General features: G+C 47.6%; 1 protein-coding gene across 3 annotated transcripts in view; it reads left to right on the top strand.

The window, feature by feature from the left end:
- Positions 1-18,044, top strand: part of KCNIP1 (potassium voltage-gated channel interacting protein 1) — a 342,320-nt gene that overhangs the window by 128,217 nt on the left and 196,059 nt on the right. For 2 of the 3 annotated variants that reach the window (XM_054691388.1, XM_037498816.2), the window contains exon 1: positions 6,011-6,581. The exons of the other annotated variant lie outside the window; for it this stretch is intronic. In XM_054691388.1, coding sequence (XP_054547363.1) covers positions 6,521-6,581 — 61 coding nt within the window. In that variant the 5' untranslated portion in view covers positions 6,011-6,520. Of the gene's footprint in view, positions 1-6,010; positions 6,582-18,044 lie in introns of those variants that run through there. 3 annotated transcript variants of the gene reach the window in all.

Below are 18,044 nucleotides of genomic sequence, written 5' to 3'. Positions count from 1 at the left end.
GTGCTAGAGTGCTTGAATGCATCTCCTCATTTCACCCTCAGAAGAATCTGAAGGAATAAGTATACATATTATCCCCATTTTACAAATGTTGAAACTGAGGCTCAAAGGAGTTAAAGGCACATAACTAGGAAATGACTGGATCAAATCCCTCACTATAATCTTTGCTCCTTAGAACAGTTTTTTAATCAGGTACCCATGGATGTGCTTCATTGGGGAGAGTCGTGAGTACCATAAAAGTGTATGCAAAGTGTGAATGTGTGTGTATGTAAAGTGTGAGTGTGTGTGTATGCATGGTTATTTTGGGGGGGGGGAGAAGGTTCACAGGTCTTATTGATCCTTAAATGTGAACAGATTTGAATTCTTCCATTTCTGTACCCTTCCTCCTTCCATCTGTCTTTCTGCCAGAGAGCCATTTAATCAGTAATCGTGAAGTACCTGCTCTGTGCCTGGCCTGGTGCTGCCCGCCTGACTTCTCTGGTCTCTAGGACACAAAAAGTTGCTTCAGATAGTGGATAATGAATTCTGAGGTGCACTAAGTCCCCCCCTTTCTGGATCTGGGTACCTTGAAAGGGCTTTGCTGCTGGCGTCTGCGTGGGTGGCTGCACTCTGTCTGAACTCATCTCAGCCCCTGGTGGAGACTGTTCCAGCACTGGAGCATAAAGGGAGAATCCTTGGAGCAGCGCTGCTGTCAGACTGGAGGGCAGGGCCTGTGTCCTGGCTTCCCCTGAGTCCCCTGAGACCGCATTGGTCCTGCTCCTTCGAGAGGTATGATCAGCCTCCACAGATGAGCTCATGCCTGCTGCATTAGCATGTGGCCCAGGGGAGGCACTTTATTTCCTCCTGGAGAGGTGGGGAAGAAGTAACTTGCAAAGGAAACCCAAAGGAGAAACTGAAGAATGGAGCTAGGATTTTCTGGGTCAGGACCATGTTCCAGACAGGGGGACCCTGTGCCGGACATTTTTGTTCTCATTGCCACTTTTGACCTCACCCTGTGACTGACACTGGTGAGAGTATTTCACAAATAGATAAGCGGAAACTGAGGCTTTCAAAGGTTAAAGAACTTGCTCAAGATCGCAAAACAAAGCCTGCATTGAAACCTGACTTCCCTGCCCTCTGCAGATCTCTCTGTACTGAGGACGTCACTTGGTAGTTTGCAAAGGTTCCTACCTGGCTTTTCCGAGCACTCCCTCTCCCACCCTAGCCCAAACTCTCCTGCCCTCTCTTTCTATTCTAGCCTGATACAAGTTGTGGTGATGAGAGGATTTGATTGTCTTTAGTCCTAAATGGCCAACAACCTGAGGGCCAGGATGCTTGCTGTTCTTCTTGCTCAATTCTGAGCCATGATTTAGAATAGCGACTGGCAGGTAGAAGGCGCTTCACAAATATTTTGTTGAATGAATGAATGAATGAATGAATGAGCCTATGAGTGAATAATAATAAAGGATATTTGCAGAGTGCTTCACAGAAACAAAGGACTTTCCCTTTGTGTCATCCGACCCCACCCTCATACCAACCCTTGAAGGGTCCTGCTCACCACTCTTCCCCTAGGCCCACATGCACAGTTAGTAAAAGAAGGTGGCTTGAACCCAGGCCTGAAGGATGGTGTCCTTTCCCTACCCTGATCCATCTCAGTGTATTTGTGGAGCCCTTAAATGTCCTGGCCAGACCAAGCTGTGGTGGATTGGTCTGGGAGGGAAGTATATGGTTTGCTGTCTAAAAGCTCACAGTCTATTTGAGGAGGCCAGACTTGTGCAGGCGGAACATTTGGGAAATGGTACAAGACAGCAGCTAGAGTAGTGCTGAATTGCACATAATCAGGTGCCAACCACATTCCCTTCCTTAACTAATCTGAGTCTTTTAATACCAGATGGGGACCCTGAGAATAGACTTCCTATAAAACAGATGAAGAGCAAAGACGGAAGCCAGGGGAAAGGCTGTGGCTGACTAGGTTTTACACCGCCCCAGGGCAGCACGATGCCAGGCCCGTGGCCGTGGTGGCAGTATTGTCTAGGCGCCATCACCCAACACATTGTGTGCCAGGCACCTACTAAGGGCCTTGCAGACATGAGCTTCCCTCTCCTGACAGCAACAATGAGTCAGGGACTCATGCAGCCTACAGAGGTGAGAGGGGGTTCAGAGAAAGTGCTCATCAGACTCTGTCATGCATATAATATGGGGCATAATCAGGACTTGAACCTTGATCTAGCTGCCCCCAACCCAGATCCAGGCTCTTATTCTACACTGCTGCCCTCATGTGTGCTGGGAATTCAGTGAACTGCCTTACCCACAAGGATGGGAAGAATCTTCGATGGAAAGAGCCAGGAGGAGGGAGGGATGGAGGAAATGAATAAACATGGCTTGTATGTTACATAAACATAGTGCATGTTGTAACAGGATTCCTGGAGGCCTCTGATAGTCTCATCCCTTCTTCTCAGAACAGCCTTGTGGGGGCACCCTAGGAGGTGGATGCTCACATCATGGGAAACACAAAACTGTGCCCCCTGAGTCTTCTGAGGGCACCTATGGGTGCTGGGAGTGTGTGTTGGGAGTGTGAAACAGATTTGGTGGCTTGAACAACCAAAGTATATGTTCTCTTGATTACGGAGGCTGGAAGTCCAAGATCAAGATGCCAAGCAGGGTGGGAGTCTGGCAAGAGCTTTTGACTTGGGGTGCAGTTGGCTGCCTTCTCTTCACTCTGCACGCACATGGCCTTTCCTTTGTCATTTGCATGGGAGTGTGGCCTCTCTATGTCCATTTTTATAAGTACATTAAGGACATTAATCCTATTGAATCAGGGCCCTATTTTTATTTATGAAATAACCCTCAAAGCAACCTTTATTAAGGAAGTAACTTAATTACTTCCTTAACAGACCCCATCTCCAAATATAGCCACACTGGAGGGTTAGGGCTTCAACATATTAATTTTGCAGGGTAGACACCAACATCCCATCCATAAGAGCAAGGAGGAGGAAGGGTTGAGAGCTGGCATGCAGCACCACCTTCCAGGGTCAGAGCCACTGAAGCCCAGGTTGGAAGGACCCCATAAAATGGGCTGGGTCAGTGCATCATTCCGGGGCAGTGGGACAGAGGACCCTGCAGTCAGGTGGCTGGTGGTAGGCTCCCTCTTCTTCCAAAACACGTCTCAGCTCTCTGATGCAAGCCCCAAAAATCGGGGGAGGGGGGAGTCTGCTGTCTTCTTTCTCAATTACCATGTATTCCTACTTAGATGAGTTCTTTGAGAGCATTTCTTTGTGATGTCTGCAATATCATATAGTGCATTGTGTGTACGCCTGTTTATCTGTACATCATTTCCACCACACACACCATCAGGAATGAGCAAGCTATTGCACCTGTAAATAACCGGTGCATGGGAGACATACGGACAGATAAATATTTGTTGAATGAATAAATCTCTACTTCAGAGAGTGTACTTCTTCCTTTGAGAAGCAAGGATGATCTGGTAATTGTCAGTTTTTGTTTAATGGGGTCACTAGAAAATAAAATTAGTTTATTCATTTACTTATTTGTTCACTCAGCATAGACTGACTGCCCCCCACCAGATACCAGGGGATAAGCAGTGTAGGACTAAATGAGTAGTGGTTCCTATTCTTAAGGGACTCACAACTGCTAGGAAGAAACAGACAAGGAAAGGGACAGTGGAGTGTTCCCAAGGAAAGGAGCCCCAAATGCTGTGAGAAGCCCTAGGGGGACACCAACTCAGGGCCAGAGGGTTCCTGGAAACAACAACTGAAGTAGATTTCCAAGTGTGAGCAGCAGCTGGCAGATGGAGAAAGAGGTGAGGGACATTCTAGGTAAAGGGAACAGTATGTGCAAAGGCCCCAAAGCACAACCACGGAAGAGCACATTTGAAAAACAGTGAGGTCCTGTGTGGCTGGAGCCTCAAAGGGAGTGGCAGGGAGCCCAGGGATTGGTAGATGAAGCCAAGCTTCAAATGGGCTTCATAATTCATGCTCTACAGTTTGGACTTTATCTTGGTGACTTCACTTTTTTTCCCACTGCTCAAAGGCAGCTAGTCAATAATGACTTCAGAGGCATTTCACTGTCTCTGATCTGTAAAATGGAGCAGTTCATCTCTACTTAGCTTCTCAAGAGGACTATAAATCTCAAGTGCTGGTCCTAGTCATTTAATTCATGTGGAGCCTGGTAGGGCCCTGAGGGTGAAGCGGCTTGGTGCTCCATCCAGTGCCATCTGAGAGCCTGGGAATGGCACCCCCCCCAGAAAAGACTCCTTGTCCCTTGATTCCTGACCTTCTTCATTGACCCTCCTGTGATCAGCATCACCCCCTCCACACCCTTCTTCCCAAGCAGGGAAGGCAAAAGAGGGAGGTGAGGCACAACCCCCACCATTACCGCTCCATCCTCCAGGATCACAGGCCACGTGGGTATATACAAGACCTGAACTGTGGCTTTGAATGGACCCGGACAATCTCGCCAACTCAGTGGCCCCCAGTGCCCTCATCTGCCAACAGGAAGGCATCCATGAAGCATGACAGAGCCCTGGAATCTCAGTTGGAGTTCTACATCCTGACTAACTCCAGACAAATTTCTTGCCCCTGGTAAACCTCAGTCTCTCTTTCTGATGACTATTAGACAGAATTTGCCCAACCCATAGAGTATGCGGTGATGTGGATTAGGCAGCAAACTGAATGAAACGGGCTGTGTTATTAAGCGTACCTCCCCTGTGCACTGAAAGACATGTGTTGGGAATTAAGACAGCATTAAGTGCCAAATAGATAAAGAAAATGATCTAAGGGCCCTGGCCAAGGGCAGCTGTGTCCCTAAAAGTTCAGCTAATGGGTTGAAATGAGGGGAACAGCTTCAGAGGGGCCCTGTATCTGTGGGGTATGACTGTGTGCCTGTGTGGCTTTGAGCCTGTAGGAATGTGGGTGACTATGATGCCTTTTGTGCTGACTATGCATGTGTGTAGAGGTGAGGGGTTACCTGTGTGCTTGTGGGTCTGCATCTTATGGGGAAGCCTATGAATGCACCTGTAGGTGTCTTACGGGCTGTGAGTCTGTGTGTATGACGTCAGAGTCTGCGTGGGCTTAAGGGACTTGTGTCCATATGTTTGTGTAACTATGTATACGTGAGTATTTGTAAAGCCATATGTTGGAGAGCCCTGTGACCTGCAAACATGGTATCTGGGGAAAACCCAGGCAGCTATGTCTTGGGGGAGGTGTAACGCCTGCTTAGGTTTTCAGGGAATAAACCTTGCATTTCAGCTGATTGCCCCTATCAGCTGAGGCAATCCACAGGGGGTGGATCCAAACTTAGCCCATTTGCAGAAGTCCTGAAACCAACATGGGGCCTGTGTGATGAAATGAGAATTCAGAGCAGACAGACCACTTCCTAAATTCAGCCATTGCTCCTGCATACCCTACCCCAGAGTTGAAGGTTAATAAATTCTTGTGATGGTGGTGACTGGGGGGAAGGAGAATGAGGAGCGGGGAGAGAGGGAGGGAAGAAGAGGAAAAAGAGAAAGTCAGGGCCCAGAGTAGCCAAGGGCGCCTACTGCCTCCCCAATATTTTGTTTTTAGAAGGTGGCCCTGGCATTCGAGGAGCAGAAGGGGCACCCTCCTTCACAGCTGGGTGTGGGGCTGGGTGGGGCTGGCATTTTTCTCACTCGGTAAATTCAGGTGATGGATTAAATAAAATTTCCCTTTAAGTCAAGTGAAATAATGCACAACACACAGGGACACGCACGTGCACGCGCGCATACACACACACAGACACACACACAGACACACACACACACACACACACACACACACACACACACACACACACACACGACGTTCTCCTGGGAGCAATCTGCTGCCCCCTGTTCTCCACCCACCCTCCAGGTGCTAAACCCCAGGTCTGTGTGTCTGGGAGCTCAGCACCCCGATTTGTGCAGGGGTGTCCCTCGTGCAGCCCCGGTCCCCCGCCCCGCCCCTTGGTGGTTACCCGCCGGCGGCTCTGGGCGCCACTCAGACTGGCCCTGAACGCGGGCGGGCGCGCAGCTCCACTGCGCTCGGCTCAGCGCGGTCCGCGGCTCTGTTCATTCATGATTGGTACTCGGCCCCGGGAGACCCAGCCCGAGCGCCGGGGAGGGGAGTCGAGCGTGCGGCAGGAGGGGCGGGCGGAGCGCGGCTCCCGCACCGCACGCGGCGCTCGCTCGGGAGCCTCGGCCGGGCGGGCGCGCCGGCCCCTTGTCCAGCGCCTGGCAGGCTTCGGGGCACTGTCCTCGGCCCTTGGCGAGGGTATCGGCGGGGCCCGGTTCCGCAGGCTCGCCGCGAGCGGCTGGCCCTGTGAGTCAGTGCATGTGCGGGGCTGTAGGAAAGAAAGGCTCCCAGTGCCCCAGCCCCACGCTCGCTGAATACCAAGCTGCAGGCGAGCCGCCGGGTGCTTTTCTTCCTCCTCCAATTCGGAGTAGTCTATCCACACTGATTTCTTTCCAGGGGAGGGGAGGGAAGGGGCAGGGCCCCGGGTCCCAAGTCGCAAGCAAGTCTTCGCTGCCATGGGGGCTGTCATGGGCACCTTCTCATCTCTGCAAACCAAACAAAGGCGACCCTCTAAAGGTAAGCCACCTTCTTCCTTTTGTTCCCCTGACTGGGTTTGGGGGTGCTGAGCTGGGGTGTGCGACCTGTCTGCCTTTGCCTGAACACCCTCTCCATGAGGAGAGCCTGATTCCTGTATCCCAAGGAGTAAGAAACCAGCGGGAAGAGTGCCAGAGTGGCTCTGGCCCCAGGGGCCACTGGACCCCTCTTGGGGCAGATTCACAGGTGGGGTCGGCTCAATTGTCCGGATGGAAATGTTGGGGAGCTCTTCCTAGTCCCATGTTGGTTGGCATTTGTGCCACTGTGGGCACCCAGCAGGCGTGCTCACATACTCCTCCATGGCTGCAATGCCAGCGCAGACCCAGGAATCCATCATCTATGAGAGCGTGCTCGGTCTAACACCCCCAACCCCTCAAAATCTTCTGCAAGCCAAAAGGAATCAGCTACTGCCAGGTGGTAAAACTCCCAGAGCTCATATCTTGGTGGCTCTGGGAGTCATTCAGAGCGAGGGCATCAAAGGAGGGTGCTTCTCTGCTCTGGACACTGTGGGGAGGGAGCTGAGGACACTGTCAAGGTATCGAGGCAGAGAAGTGAGCTGGCATCAAGGATTAGAAAGCATAATATCCTTGAATCCCTCCTGCCTAGACCCTGTTCTGTAGCTGCCGTTTCCAGACTGAGACATGCCCAGTCTCACCAGCAGGAGAGTTGTCAAGTGGGTTCTGGGGAAGCTGGGGCAAACATGTGTTGCGCCATGAGGGATGATGCAGGCCTGCTCTCCAGCAGTTACAAAGTTGATTGTTGGAATATAGAGACCAGATGTAGTCAGGGGGGAAAAAAAGCGGTGGATTTTGTTTTGTTTAATATTCAAATACTGTTGTGAGTGGTGGAAGGGTTTTAAGTAACTGACACTTTTAAAGGTTCAGATTCTGCCAGTGGAGCCCCAAATCTGATTACAGGTGAGGCTTAGAACTCCTGCCCCTTATGCCAGCCAGTGATCTGTGTTAGGATAATGGTGGACCCCGGATACCCAATGAGTCTACTCTTAGGATGTGGCTGGTCTGGCCCGACTGATTAGGGGATTCTGCATCCCTCTCTGTCCTGGAAGGGTCCAAGCATCTGACCCATCCCCCAGATATATATAAGACTGTCTAAATACTAAGAAACAAGATCTCTGTGTGAAGATCATAAGTAATGAAGCTGGTTGGCATTTGCAGCCTGGAACAATAAGAGAAGCGACTGGTTGCCCTTTAACAAGTCCTGCGCAGGACAGGTCTACAAGTCCAGACTTAAGGCATTCAAAGCCCTGCTTCTCACAGATCCCTGGATACTGCTTGACTGGGGACAAGTTCAGCCCCAAATCCTTTGGGGACAAGCATCGCAAGGGCTGTCTTAAAATAGTCTCCATGCCTGTGGCACTCCAGGGAGGCAGCTAGGTGTCACAGAAAGATGTTGGAGACCAGAGGAGTCTGGGTGGGTGTTCATCTGGTTCCCACTCTCCCTCTCTCTGTCACTCCACGCAAGCTACTTCAAGTCTCGAAGCCTCAGTTTTCTTCTCCATAAAATGGATGAGAATACTGGCTTGCGATGGGAAACCGGATATGCAAAAAGTAGAGGGAGGACCTCACTAACACCCTGTGTGGACTGCAGCAGCCAGGGACTCAGGGGAGGGGGTTGTGAGGATGTGAAGGGTAGAGCAGAGCTCCTCACATAGCACTGACCAAAGATTAAGAGGACATTATGCTTGGACATTACGCAGATATCATCCACCATCCCCTTTCTATACAGAATTCCAGGTCACCCTGGGTATTCCCGAACAATTCCCAATGCTCAATGTTCTTTGCTTCTCTTTCAAAATTCTAAGAAGGAAAAGCGGGGGTGTGCTTTCAGTGAGCCCCTCCTGTGTGTCCAGCACAGTGCTTTTACTGTTTTTCCTCATTGAACTGTCACAGCATCTGTTTGAGCTCATGGTGGGTCCAGGGCTGTTGGGTGCGCCACCAGGACAAGCTACCCCACCCCTGAGTGGTCAAGCCTCTGGGACAGACATGCCCTACATGGACTGGCTGTCGCTGTCTGCATCCCCCCAGGCACATGCCCCATGGCAGAGTCTCATCTTACCATCCTGGTAGGTGGAATGCTAGTTGGCAAAGGACATTTCCTACAAAGGAAGGCAGCTCAGAAACCGGTTGGAGAGGCTAGTGGTCAGGATGGCATCCTGGCAGGGTCCCTTCCCCCTCAGGGGCTTGGTTTTTCCCTTGTCAAAAGAGGAAGGTACATTAGACATTTTGTCAGGTTCCATTCGGTTCTCAAATTTGAAGCTTTTTATTGTGGATGCTCTTAGCAGTGCTGCTTGGATCTCTGAGCTAACAGGCTCAGATCTAATTAGAAGTAGTTGGAAGAGAGTGGTGGGGATTTTCAACTCAGGGATCTGTCTCCCTGCTGGGTTCAAATCCAGTCTCCTCTACTTAGTAGCTGTATGACTAAGACTTGTTTTCCTCAACTGTGAAGCAGGGATAGTAGTAGTTACCATCTTAAAATAGCTATTGTGTTGTGTGGATTTCAGGGATAATGCAAATCAAATGCTCAGTGCAAGTTCTGCCACATAATCTGTGGTCAGCAAATTTTAGCCACTATTGAATTTACAACTGTATGGAGGACTTCCACACGTCTAGAGTAAGACCACCCTGACAGCAGTCACTAGAGCCCTAGCAGCTCATTTCTAGAGCCCTCTTCCAGCCCTGGATCAAGAGGACTCAAAACCCAGGCAGACATACACTGATACATTTTCTTATGTGATATCATAACATCCGTGTTAAAAAGATACAATGATTTCTGGAAAGAAAAATGTGTTTTATATATAGGTGATATAAGAATAACATATTTCTTCCCAACATTGGGTGAACTTTCACCCCAAAGTACTTCAGTGTACTTTTCCTAAGAAAAATGACATTTTCTTACATAAAATATGCACAATTACTAAGTTAAAAAATTAAACATCGATATAAAACAAACAAAAATCCAGGCAGGCAGGTTCTGGTCTGTCCCCACTGACCTCTACTCTGTGGCTGGTCCTGCAAACACCGTAGCCTGCTCAGTGAATATCCACGAGTACCTCGCATGTTTCAAATATATAATTTGGAAACATACATAAAAAAGGACAAAAGCTCTATGTGGCTAGTGCCGAGAAAGGGACATACTAAGCCAATTCCGGAGTTTAGGGAGAACTTCCTGAAGGTAGCAGAAGTCTAAAGTAATGTAAGGGCTATGGCACTGAATAAAAGCATTCGCTTTAATTTCCTGCCCTTCTCTCTGTTTAAATCTGTCTTTAATTAAGAATGGGAAAAGTCCCACTTAGAGTTTTAGCTTCTGCATCCAGACCCTGGCAGAATTTCTAGCTCCAGTAGTTTTGTACGTGCTTATAACATCAAGGATGCTCCTTTGTGCTTAAATGTGTGGGTGAGTGAGAAGGGCTGGGTGTTGGGGGTCACCAGAGGATGATGATGCTGGTACAGCTGCTGAGCCTGTAGAGGGAAAGAATTCAGGGAGAACAGCTCCAGATCAAGGCCATCTCTATGGAGATTTGCCTGTCAGGAAATAATCCACATGGCAAGGGTGGCTGGATTAGCAGTTCTCCCACCACCCAGTGAAAGCATTCAGAACCTACACGAAGGGCTGAATTTGGGATTGCTGGACTGCTCTTTGGGTAGATGGGCAAACTGAACTTCATGGCTGTTAAACGCATTTTCTGAGGCCATGTGGCAAACTGGAGACAAATATAAGACTGGTACCCTCTCACGTAGGTCAGTTAGCACCATGGAGAATTTATGCAAGTAGAAGGTTCTTGATGAGGCTGGGGTTGGGGATCTACTCATTGGGGCAGCATGTGCAATTGGGAGAGATCTAGGAGGCCATGAAGAGGCAGAGAGGTAGAGAGAAGCAGTAGCCCTGCCTTCATACCATCCTAGACTCAAGGACCTTTGGAAAGTCATTGTGCCTTGGAAATGGCGGTTGGCTTATTTCTCACAAAAAGGAATATAGACCTACACAGGTAGAGGCATTTGTGCCTTGGGATAACCTGTTTCTGTATCTTTGCCCATCCTTCTGTATTACTCTCCCCCGCCTCCTTGTCTAATAGTTAAAATTCCACCCACATTCCAAGACCTTACTTAGCTCTTTCCACATTCAGGAAGGCTTCTCCAATTCCCAGAGAGAAGTGACTTCACCCATCTCTAAATTCCTAAATCTTTTATAGGGTTTATTCTCAGGATGCTCAAGTCATGCTCTACATTAGGCAATGGATGGAGGTATCAAACATCCCACCCACCCCCAGAGTATCAGTTTCTTGGGAGGAGCTTGTCTGAATCATTTTTCATAGTCCCCATGTGGTTTCATGCACATAGTAGGTACTCAGTAAATATTTTCTGGAGGAAATTATAAATAATGGAATGGTTGGCCACTCTTTGTTATTTCCTAGATCTGCAGACCCTGCAGGAAAAGTGAGCTTCCCGCTGGAGTTTCAGTTTCTAGTCCTCAATGTGGAATGAATTCTGTAATTTGGTCTGTTGGCTTTCAATTGGCTTTGTCCATGAAATGTACTGAATCTGTTTACCATTTAGCAAGAAAGTGCTGAGAACAGTGTTCCTATACCCAGGGCCCCTGAGAGTCTCAAAAGTATGGGGAGCTCACACCCAGCACCAGACACAGTTCTGGTTCTTCATTCCCAGATAAAACTCAGTGGATTTCAAGGTGAATGAAAAGAGGGAGATGAAAAAGACAGGGAAATGGAAGTGAAGGGACTACAGCCAAAAATTGGTTGGTTTTTTCAGCCTGATGCCTGGAAAGAGACCAGGTCTTGAACCTCTGTGTACCTAGAAGGGTTTTGTTCAATAAATGCTCTGTAGGTGTGTATGTGAACATGTGAGTGTGTATGTGAATGCTTGAGTGAGATAATGAATGATTGAAAGGGTGACAGAATCAATGAGTGAATGAATGTGGAGATAAATGAAGGATCAAGTGAATGACAAAAGGAATGATTGAAGAAATGAGTGCATAGATGAATGAATGTGTCCTTAAGTTAACTAATTAATAAGGAAGCCAAATAGTCATGCTACCCAAATCTATGCCCCAGTCTGTGAAATTTGGAAGGAAGGGAAAATTAATAGTGAGCCCATAGCAAGTGATTCTTAGAAAGCCAAAATTTACAAATTCAGTCAAGAAGAGTCCTTGTTATTAAATACCAACAGGTATATGGTATCTTTGGGAAAGGTGGGGCAATTTGGAACTTCTTTTGTTGATTTATTCCAAAAATAAAAGTGAGGGCTAACCTAGAATGGCCTACTTTGTATTTCAGATTCACTTTTATCTTGCCTGGGTGAGATCAAGAACCATATTTGTCCACCCACATATTTGTTCACTCAGCAATCCCGTCAAGAATCCTTGAATTTGGCTTCACCTGTGTTATTTCTGGCTAAGGTACACTCCAGCTTTCCCACTCTCCCTTCATTTCTGCCTTCCCATTCACCTGGTGAACTCCTACACATCCTTCAATTTCTCATTCAATATCACCCCTCCCAGGCTTCTGCAGGCAGAGTAGCTCTCTCCCCTACTCCTTGCATTTACAGCTGTTGTTGCTTCCCCTTGTAACAATCCTGAACATTATGTAATTATGGATCTATACATTCATCTCTCTAAGTAGGTCTCAGGGAATGAGTCTCATTCCAGGTTTTCTGTCAGGCCTGCTACTGGGTTCAGACTTGATGGATGTTGACTGTGTGGAGGTCAGGATGGATGGACTAGGTGTCTGTTCTTACAGTTTCAAAGTAGTGCAGGAATATGGTGATGCAGATGAAAAATCCAGGTCTGCTCATGGGGAGAGGCACTGCATAATAGTGCTGGAGCTGATATTGCCATTTATCAGGCAGAGAATGAATAGCATTTAAGAGAGAGAGAGAGAGAAAGAGAGAGAGAGAGAGAGAGAGAGAGAAGAGAGAGAGAGAGAGAGAGAGGACACTGAGAGGAGAGTCTGAGAGTTCAGGACCTTTAGAGAAACTTGACTTATGTTTAAATTCTCCATCTCCCTCCAGGTAGTATTTTAAATAGGTCACCTTCAGTATTTTAAATAGGTGCAGTCAGTTGGGCTGGCACTAGCTCCCCATGCCCTAGCCTTGCCAGCAGGACTTTAGGTTAATTCTTGTTATTTCAAGCCAAACTGAAAACCTCACTGGGACAGTGGGGCAAATGGGGGCTCCACACAACTCAAATCAAGGAGCCAGAGCAAAATGCATAATGGTTAGGACCAGTAAGTTATAGTAACAGATTTGTGTTCAAAATCCGGCTCTGCAACTTTTTAGCCTTCGTTTCATCCTTGGTAAAATGGAGGTGATGACAGCATCTCCCTTAGAGGATTAAGTGAGGGTTCAAGGAGGTCGTGCACACAGTGCTTCTCCTAGGGTGATTTTGCTGCTGCCTTTTGTCAGATCTCAGGGCAGTTCCCAGCATCCTCTGTTGACCCATCTATGCAATGACTGGGGCACCTCAGTGACCTCTGTTGCTTCAAGCTATGGTCCCCCATTCCATCCCTCTGGGACCCAGAACCATTACAACCATGACCACTGAACCCTAAGCAGTTTCTCTGGTGCTTCATATGGGAAGCATCGGTTTTAGATGATGAAAGAAATCTTCAGCTGTGAGATGGGAAAATGCAGATCATCTGCCAAGTTTATAATACTAATCCCTAATGTAGCTCTGGCTTCCACTCTGTGCCAGGTGCCCACCTCTGTGCTGTTTTATTAACCTCCTCTTAACAGGGACAGATGGTCTGTCTGATGGTCCCATTTTGCAGATGAGGAAACTGAGGATCTCAGAAGGGATGTGCCTTGCCCAGGGTCACACAGCTGTGGAAAACAGCATCTAGTTCTGGCCCATCCCAGATCCTGAGCTCTTCACCACCACTCCAACCCCCTCCCTTGTTTGAGGCGCCCAAGTGGAGGAACAGCTGAGCTGGGAGTGTGGGGGTGGGGAGAAGGCATTCAAGGATAAACCGAAGCACCTCATTAGCCAGACCCAACAAGGGAGCCTTCCGCAGGCCTTGAATGAATGCTTTTAGCTCCATCTCAAACCACCCCTGGATCTGCTTCCATTTAATCTGACCCTGCAAAAGCCAGAATATGAAATGATTGGGGGCAGAAGGCCAATTATCAAATTCATTAATAGGATTAAACATCTCTCCTCTGCTCTAATCATTTATGTGAACTAAAATCTCCCTTTGTTATAGCCACCACCGCCCCACAGTGAAGGATCCATCACTTAAGTACCTGCACAAATATGTTAGAATTTCAAACCTTCATAATCAGGCAACAGAATCAGTGTTTTCACCTACTCCAGAGGATGGGTGGGGGACAGGGGGCATTACCTCTGTGGGTTGATCCTCATTGCATAGAAACAAGTGCAAAAACGTGCTGGTCTATTCGTCTTGCTGCTCTCTCATTAGCTTCCTCTGTCCTTGGCCACACGTGGCTTAAATCCAAATGCATAATATGTGCGTGGTCTGGCTGTTATGGGCATATGCTCTGTTTTACCTGAATTCAAAACCTGGCTATGCAACTTATTAGCTGGGTGATCTCAGGCAGATCCCCTTACCTCTGTGAACCTTCATTTCCACATCTAGAAAATTAGGATATTGATAGCAATGATAGTAATTACTCCCAAGCTTATTAGGAAAATTAAATGTAATAATGCGGGTAAGACACTGTGGTCAGAACATAGCAAGAATGCAACAGGGGTAAGTTATTACCAACAGGAGCCATGCTATTTAAAGTGTGGTCCTCAGACCAGCAGACTTGGCATCACTGGGGAGCTTGTTAGAAATGTGGTATCAGATCCCTACCAAGTCAGAACCTGCATTTTGTAACAAGATCTCCAGGTGGCTTGTGTGCATGCTGATGTTTGAGAAGTATGGACCTAGAGCACAGGTTGTAGTATACATAATGTATGAGTATTATAAAATGTATAGTCATAACTATATATGTGTATATGTGGGTGTGTATGTGTGTGTATAATCATACAGTTGTTTTTCAAGCTGGAGGGGACCTCTGAAACTTCTAGTTCAAGTCTCACTTTGAGATAACAATGTGGGGTCCAGACAAAGTGAGTGGTGTGCCTGCAGTCACACAGCTGGAGTGTCAGACATGCACTCGGAACCCCAGACCTCCTCTTGTCTTCATATGAATTGTTGTGAAGTCAGATTTCTCCAGATTAGCATTTTGGCAATTGAACTTTTCTTTCTTTCTTTTTAATAAAAACAGAAGTGCAGGACTATGTATTCCCCATTCAATTTTAATCTTGTTTTAAATAGCATTCCAGCCTATTGAAATCCTGAATCCTGACTATGCAAGCTTTTACCTTACCTATACCAACAAGTTGTTGGCTTCCTGAAGATAGGAAGAGGAGGCATTCTGAGTCTCTATCTAAGTTGCTTCCATGACCATGGACCAGAACAGGGTGCAGGACAGAGGCGTGAGGTCTGGAGACACCGTTCAACAGGGATTTCCCTGATAGTGTTCAGCATCCCAAGCAGGCTGGCAGCCTGGTTTATGTGCAAAGCCTTTGTGTGAGATTTGAAGCCAGAGGATTGGACAGAAGTTAGTAAGAATCTAATAGGCACAGGAAAAGCCTGAAGCATGAAAGTTAAATGCCTTTTCCACAGGGCTTAGAAGAACTCTCTGTTGGAAAACAAGCACACAATCCTCCTGGTTATTGTATAAAGCTTCCTGTGCTAAGCAATTAAGTAGGACTCATCCAGAGTTGATAGTTTTGTATTGGGTAGAAATGCAAATGACCAGACTGAGTCTTTTACTTGCACCCAGAAAGCCAAACACTGAACCACAAGAAATATCTTTTCACACAGGAGTTTACTGGAGATGGCCATCAAGGGAATCACCAGGATAGGGGTTCTAAAACAACCGGCTCTCCAAATGACAGCAGTGCTGGGATTATATAAGAGGGAAGGAATGGAGGGGAAATGCAGGGCTTCACAATTCCAAGCTGAGGAGTTGCCACAGTCTATAAGTGACGGGAGTCAAAGGGGTTGACTTTCCCAGTGGGGCGTTTCCTCATAAATCAGCAGAAGGGGTTAATCAGAGCTGGTGTGACGCTTGTTCTCCACCAGCCATCTGGAGGGACTCAGCCAAGTCAATACTTCCGGCACTTCAGTTTTCTCATCTCTAAAATAGGGGGCGAGGGTTAGTGCCTATCTCGTATGGCATGGGATTCATGTTAGATGGGGCTAGTCATAGTACCTACCTCAAAGGGTTCTTGGGAGAGTAGTTTAATGTATCAAAATCACTCAGAATAGTACTTGGCAGGAAATGCTATCTAAGATCATTTCTTCTTACTATTCTTCTTATGATAAGAACTTTAAAAATATTATTTGTGTGATTGCTGTTATAGTTGCCAACACCTAGCACATGCCTGGCATACAGTAGGTGCTCAATATAGATCCTTTTTTTTTTCTTTTTCCTGTCTGCTTCCAACTCTGAGGCAAAAACACCCAATAGGCACATTCCAGAGATACTTAGAGTGCCAGCAAAGTAGAGGCATCAAAAATTGTGAAAAAACATGTTTTGAAAGTATATTTCAAAAAGAATCATCAAAGCAGTCATCAAGGGGGAAATTCTAATTTTTTTACAATGTCTTCAGTCTTATCTTACAGTGTCTGTCTTGACTTACCTAAGTAACAGTTGGTGGAACAGGCTGTCATGGAGGCACAGTCACTTTAGCCGTAGGGCCTTAGGGTGCAGGAGCCCTAACCCAGCCTGGAGTTGGCTGTGTGCAAAGGAGAAAGGGAAGGAAGTGAGCAGGGAAGCCTGGCTGAGAGATCCTGCTGAATGTGCAATCTGGCCATCTGGGAGAGTCGTACTGGGTGAGTCCAGGAGATAGAGAGAATGTGCAGGCTCAGACATACACAGATGCCAATACACTGGCTTCCCAAAGGCAGCTGGGTGCTGCGTGGCCTCCAGAACCCTCTGTCAGCTACCAGTAGAGCAGTCCCCTCACTCTGGGTCCAGGGCTGAATCAGGTGCAAAGCTGACAGGACAAGCAGAGGCCAGTGGCTGTCAAATTCGGTTCCTGGCAGCTCGGAAGCCAGCAGCAGCTGCTCGACCTGAATTCAAAACCTAGCTCTGCAACTTATTAGCCTGTGATCTCAGGCAGATCCCTGAGGGGGTGGAGACCTCCTGGTGGGATGGCCTGGAGTCAGACCTGCTTCCAATCCTTGTTTTCTAATACTGGGTTTAGAACCAGCCTAAGCCTCAGTTGCCCAATTTACAAAGTGAGAATAACAACACACGCATCACAGGACTACTGTAAAAAATGAAAGGAGATTCCGTACACAGAAGGGGACATAGTAACCCTCAAAAAATTCAGACTCCTCCCAACCTCAAGCAGTGCTTCCCCATCTGCCAATATCTGTAGCCAGATTCCCTCCATTCTGCAACCAAAAAAACAAAAACAAAGACTAAAAATTAGGAATAAAACTGTACCCACCTTTGTTCTCTCCTCCCTCTACCTCCTCCTTGTGATTAACCATTAACTGGCTCCACCAGCATTCTGAGAACTTGGAAAACTGATTGTATCACATCCCTAATAAAATTCTCTGTGTGCCTCTGGGGTTGAGAGTGGCCCCAGAAACAACACCACTGAGCCACCAGACTGCAAAGCCCCCTCCTTTCCTAGAAGCACCCCCAGGGTATCTTATAAAGAAGGGTAATGAGGTCTGGGACTAAAGATTTGAGTATTAATTCCAACCCCGACTTTTGCAGAGACACCTATCACTGCCTGTTACATCCACCCTCACCTTATACCATCTCAGGTCTTCCTGACCCCACGCTACCTCCAGCTACCACTTTGAGCCTAGGCCCATATCATGTAGCCTGTACTGGAGCCAAGACAGGCTCCATCTGCCTTCTCCTGAAGCAGAAATTGTAGGAAGGAGATTAGAGTTACATAAGGTGCTGTCTTTGCCCTCAAGGAATGTCGCTCTGGTGATAATATCAGTAGCAAATCTAGAGAGCTCTGACCTGGACCAGAAACCTTAGCAGCTCTGTTTTACTTAAGCCTTACTGCAACCTCAGAAAGTCAGCAGAGTTACTAGACCCTTTGCAGATATAGGAGAAGAGAGAGAATAAGGTATGTCCAAGGTCTCACCTTTCTAAGGTGGCCGAGCCAGGGTTTGAATCCAGTTAAGTTGACGCCAGTTCCTGAACACTTTATTACTGGGCTAAACAGTGCCTGGGCATCTAACTAGAGCAAATTGCAGACTGCATTACACTCTGGGGGTTCAGGGAAAGAGACGGCACCTCCACGTGAGTGACGGGAACTGGAGGATCAGAGAGGAGGCCTGAAAGAGGTGACAGTTGAACTTGATCAAAGAGCAAGGGCTTGACCAGGGCAGAGTGTAGGTTAGTGAAGTTCTCAGCAGGAGGAACAGCA

Source organism: Talpa occidentalis, unplaced genomic scaffold (assembly GCF_014898055.3).
Source record: "Talpa occidentalis isolate TD23 unplaced genomic scaffold, MPIMG_talOcc4v2.1 talOcc4.9, whole genome shotgun sequence".
Lineage (NCBI taxonomy): Eukaryota > Metazoa > Chordata > Mammalia > Eulipotyphla > Talpidae > Talpa > Talpa occidentalis.
The sequence above is the reverse complement of the archived record's forward strand: the minus strand, read 5'-3'. Positions and strand labels throughout refer to the sequence as shown.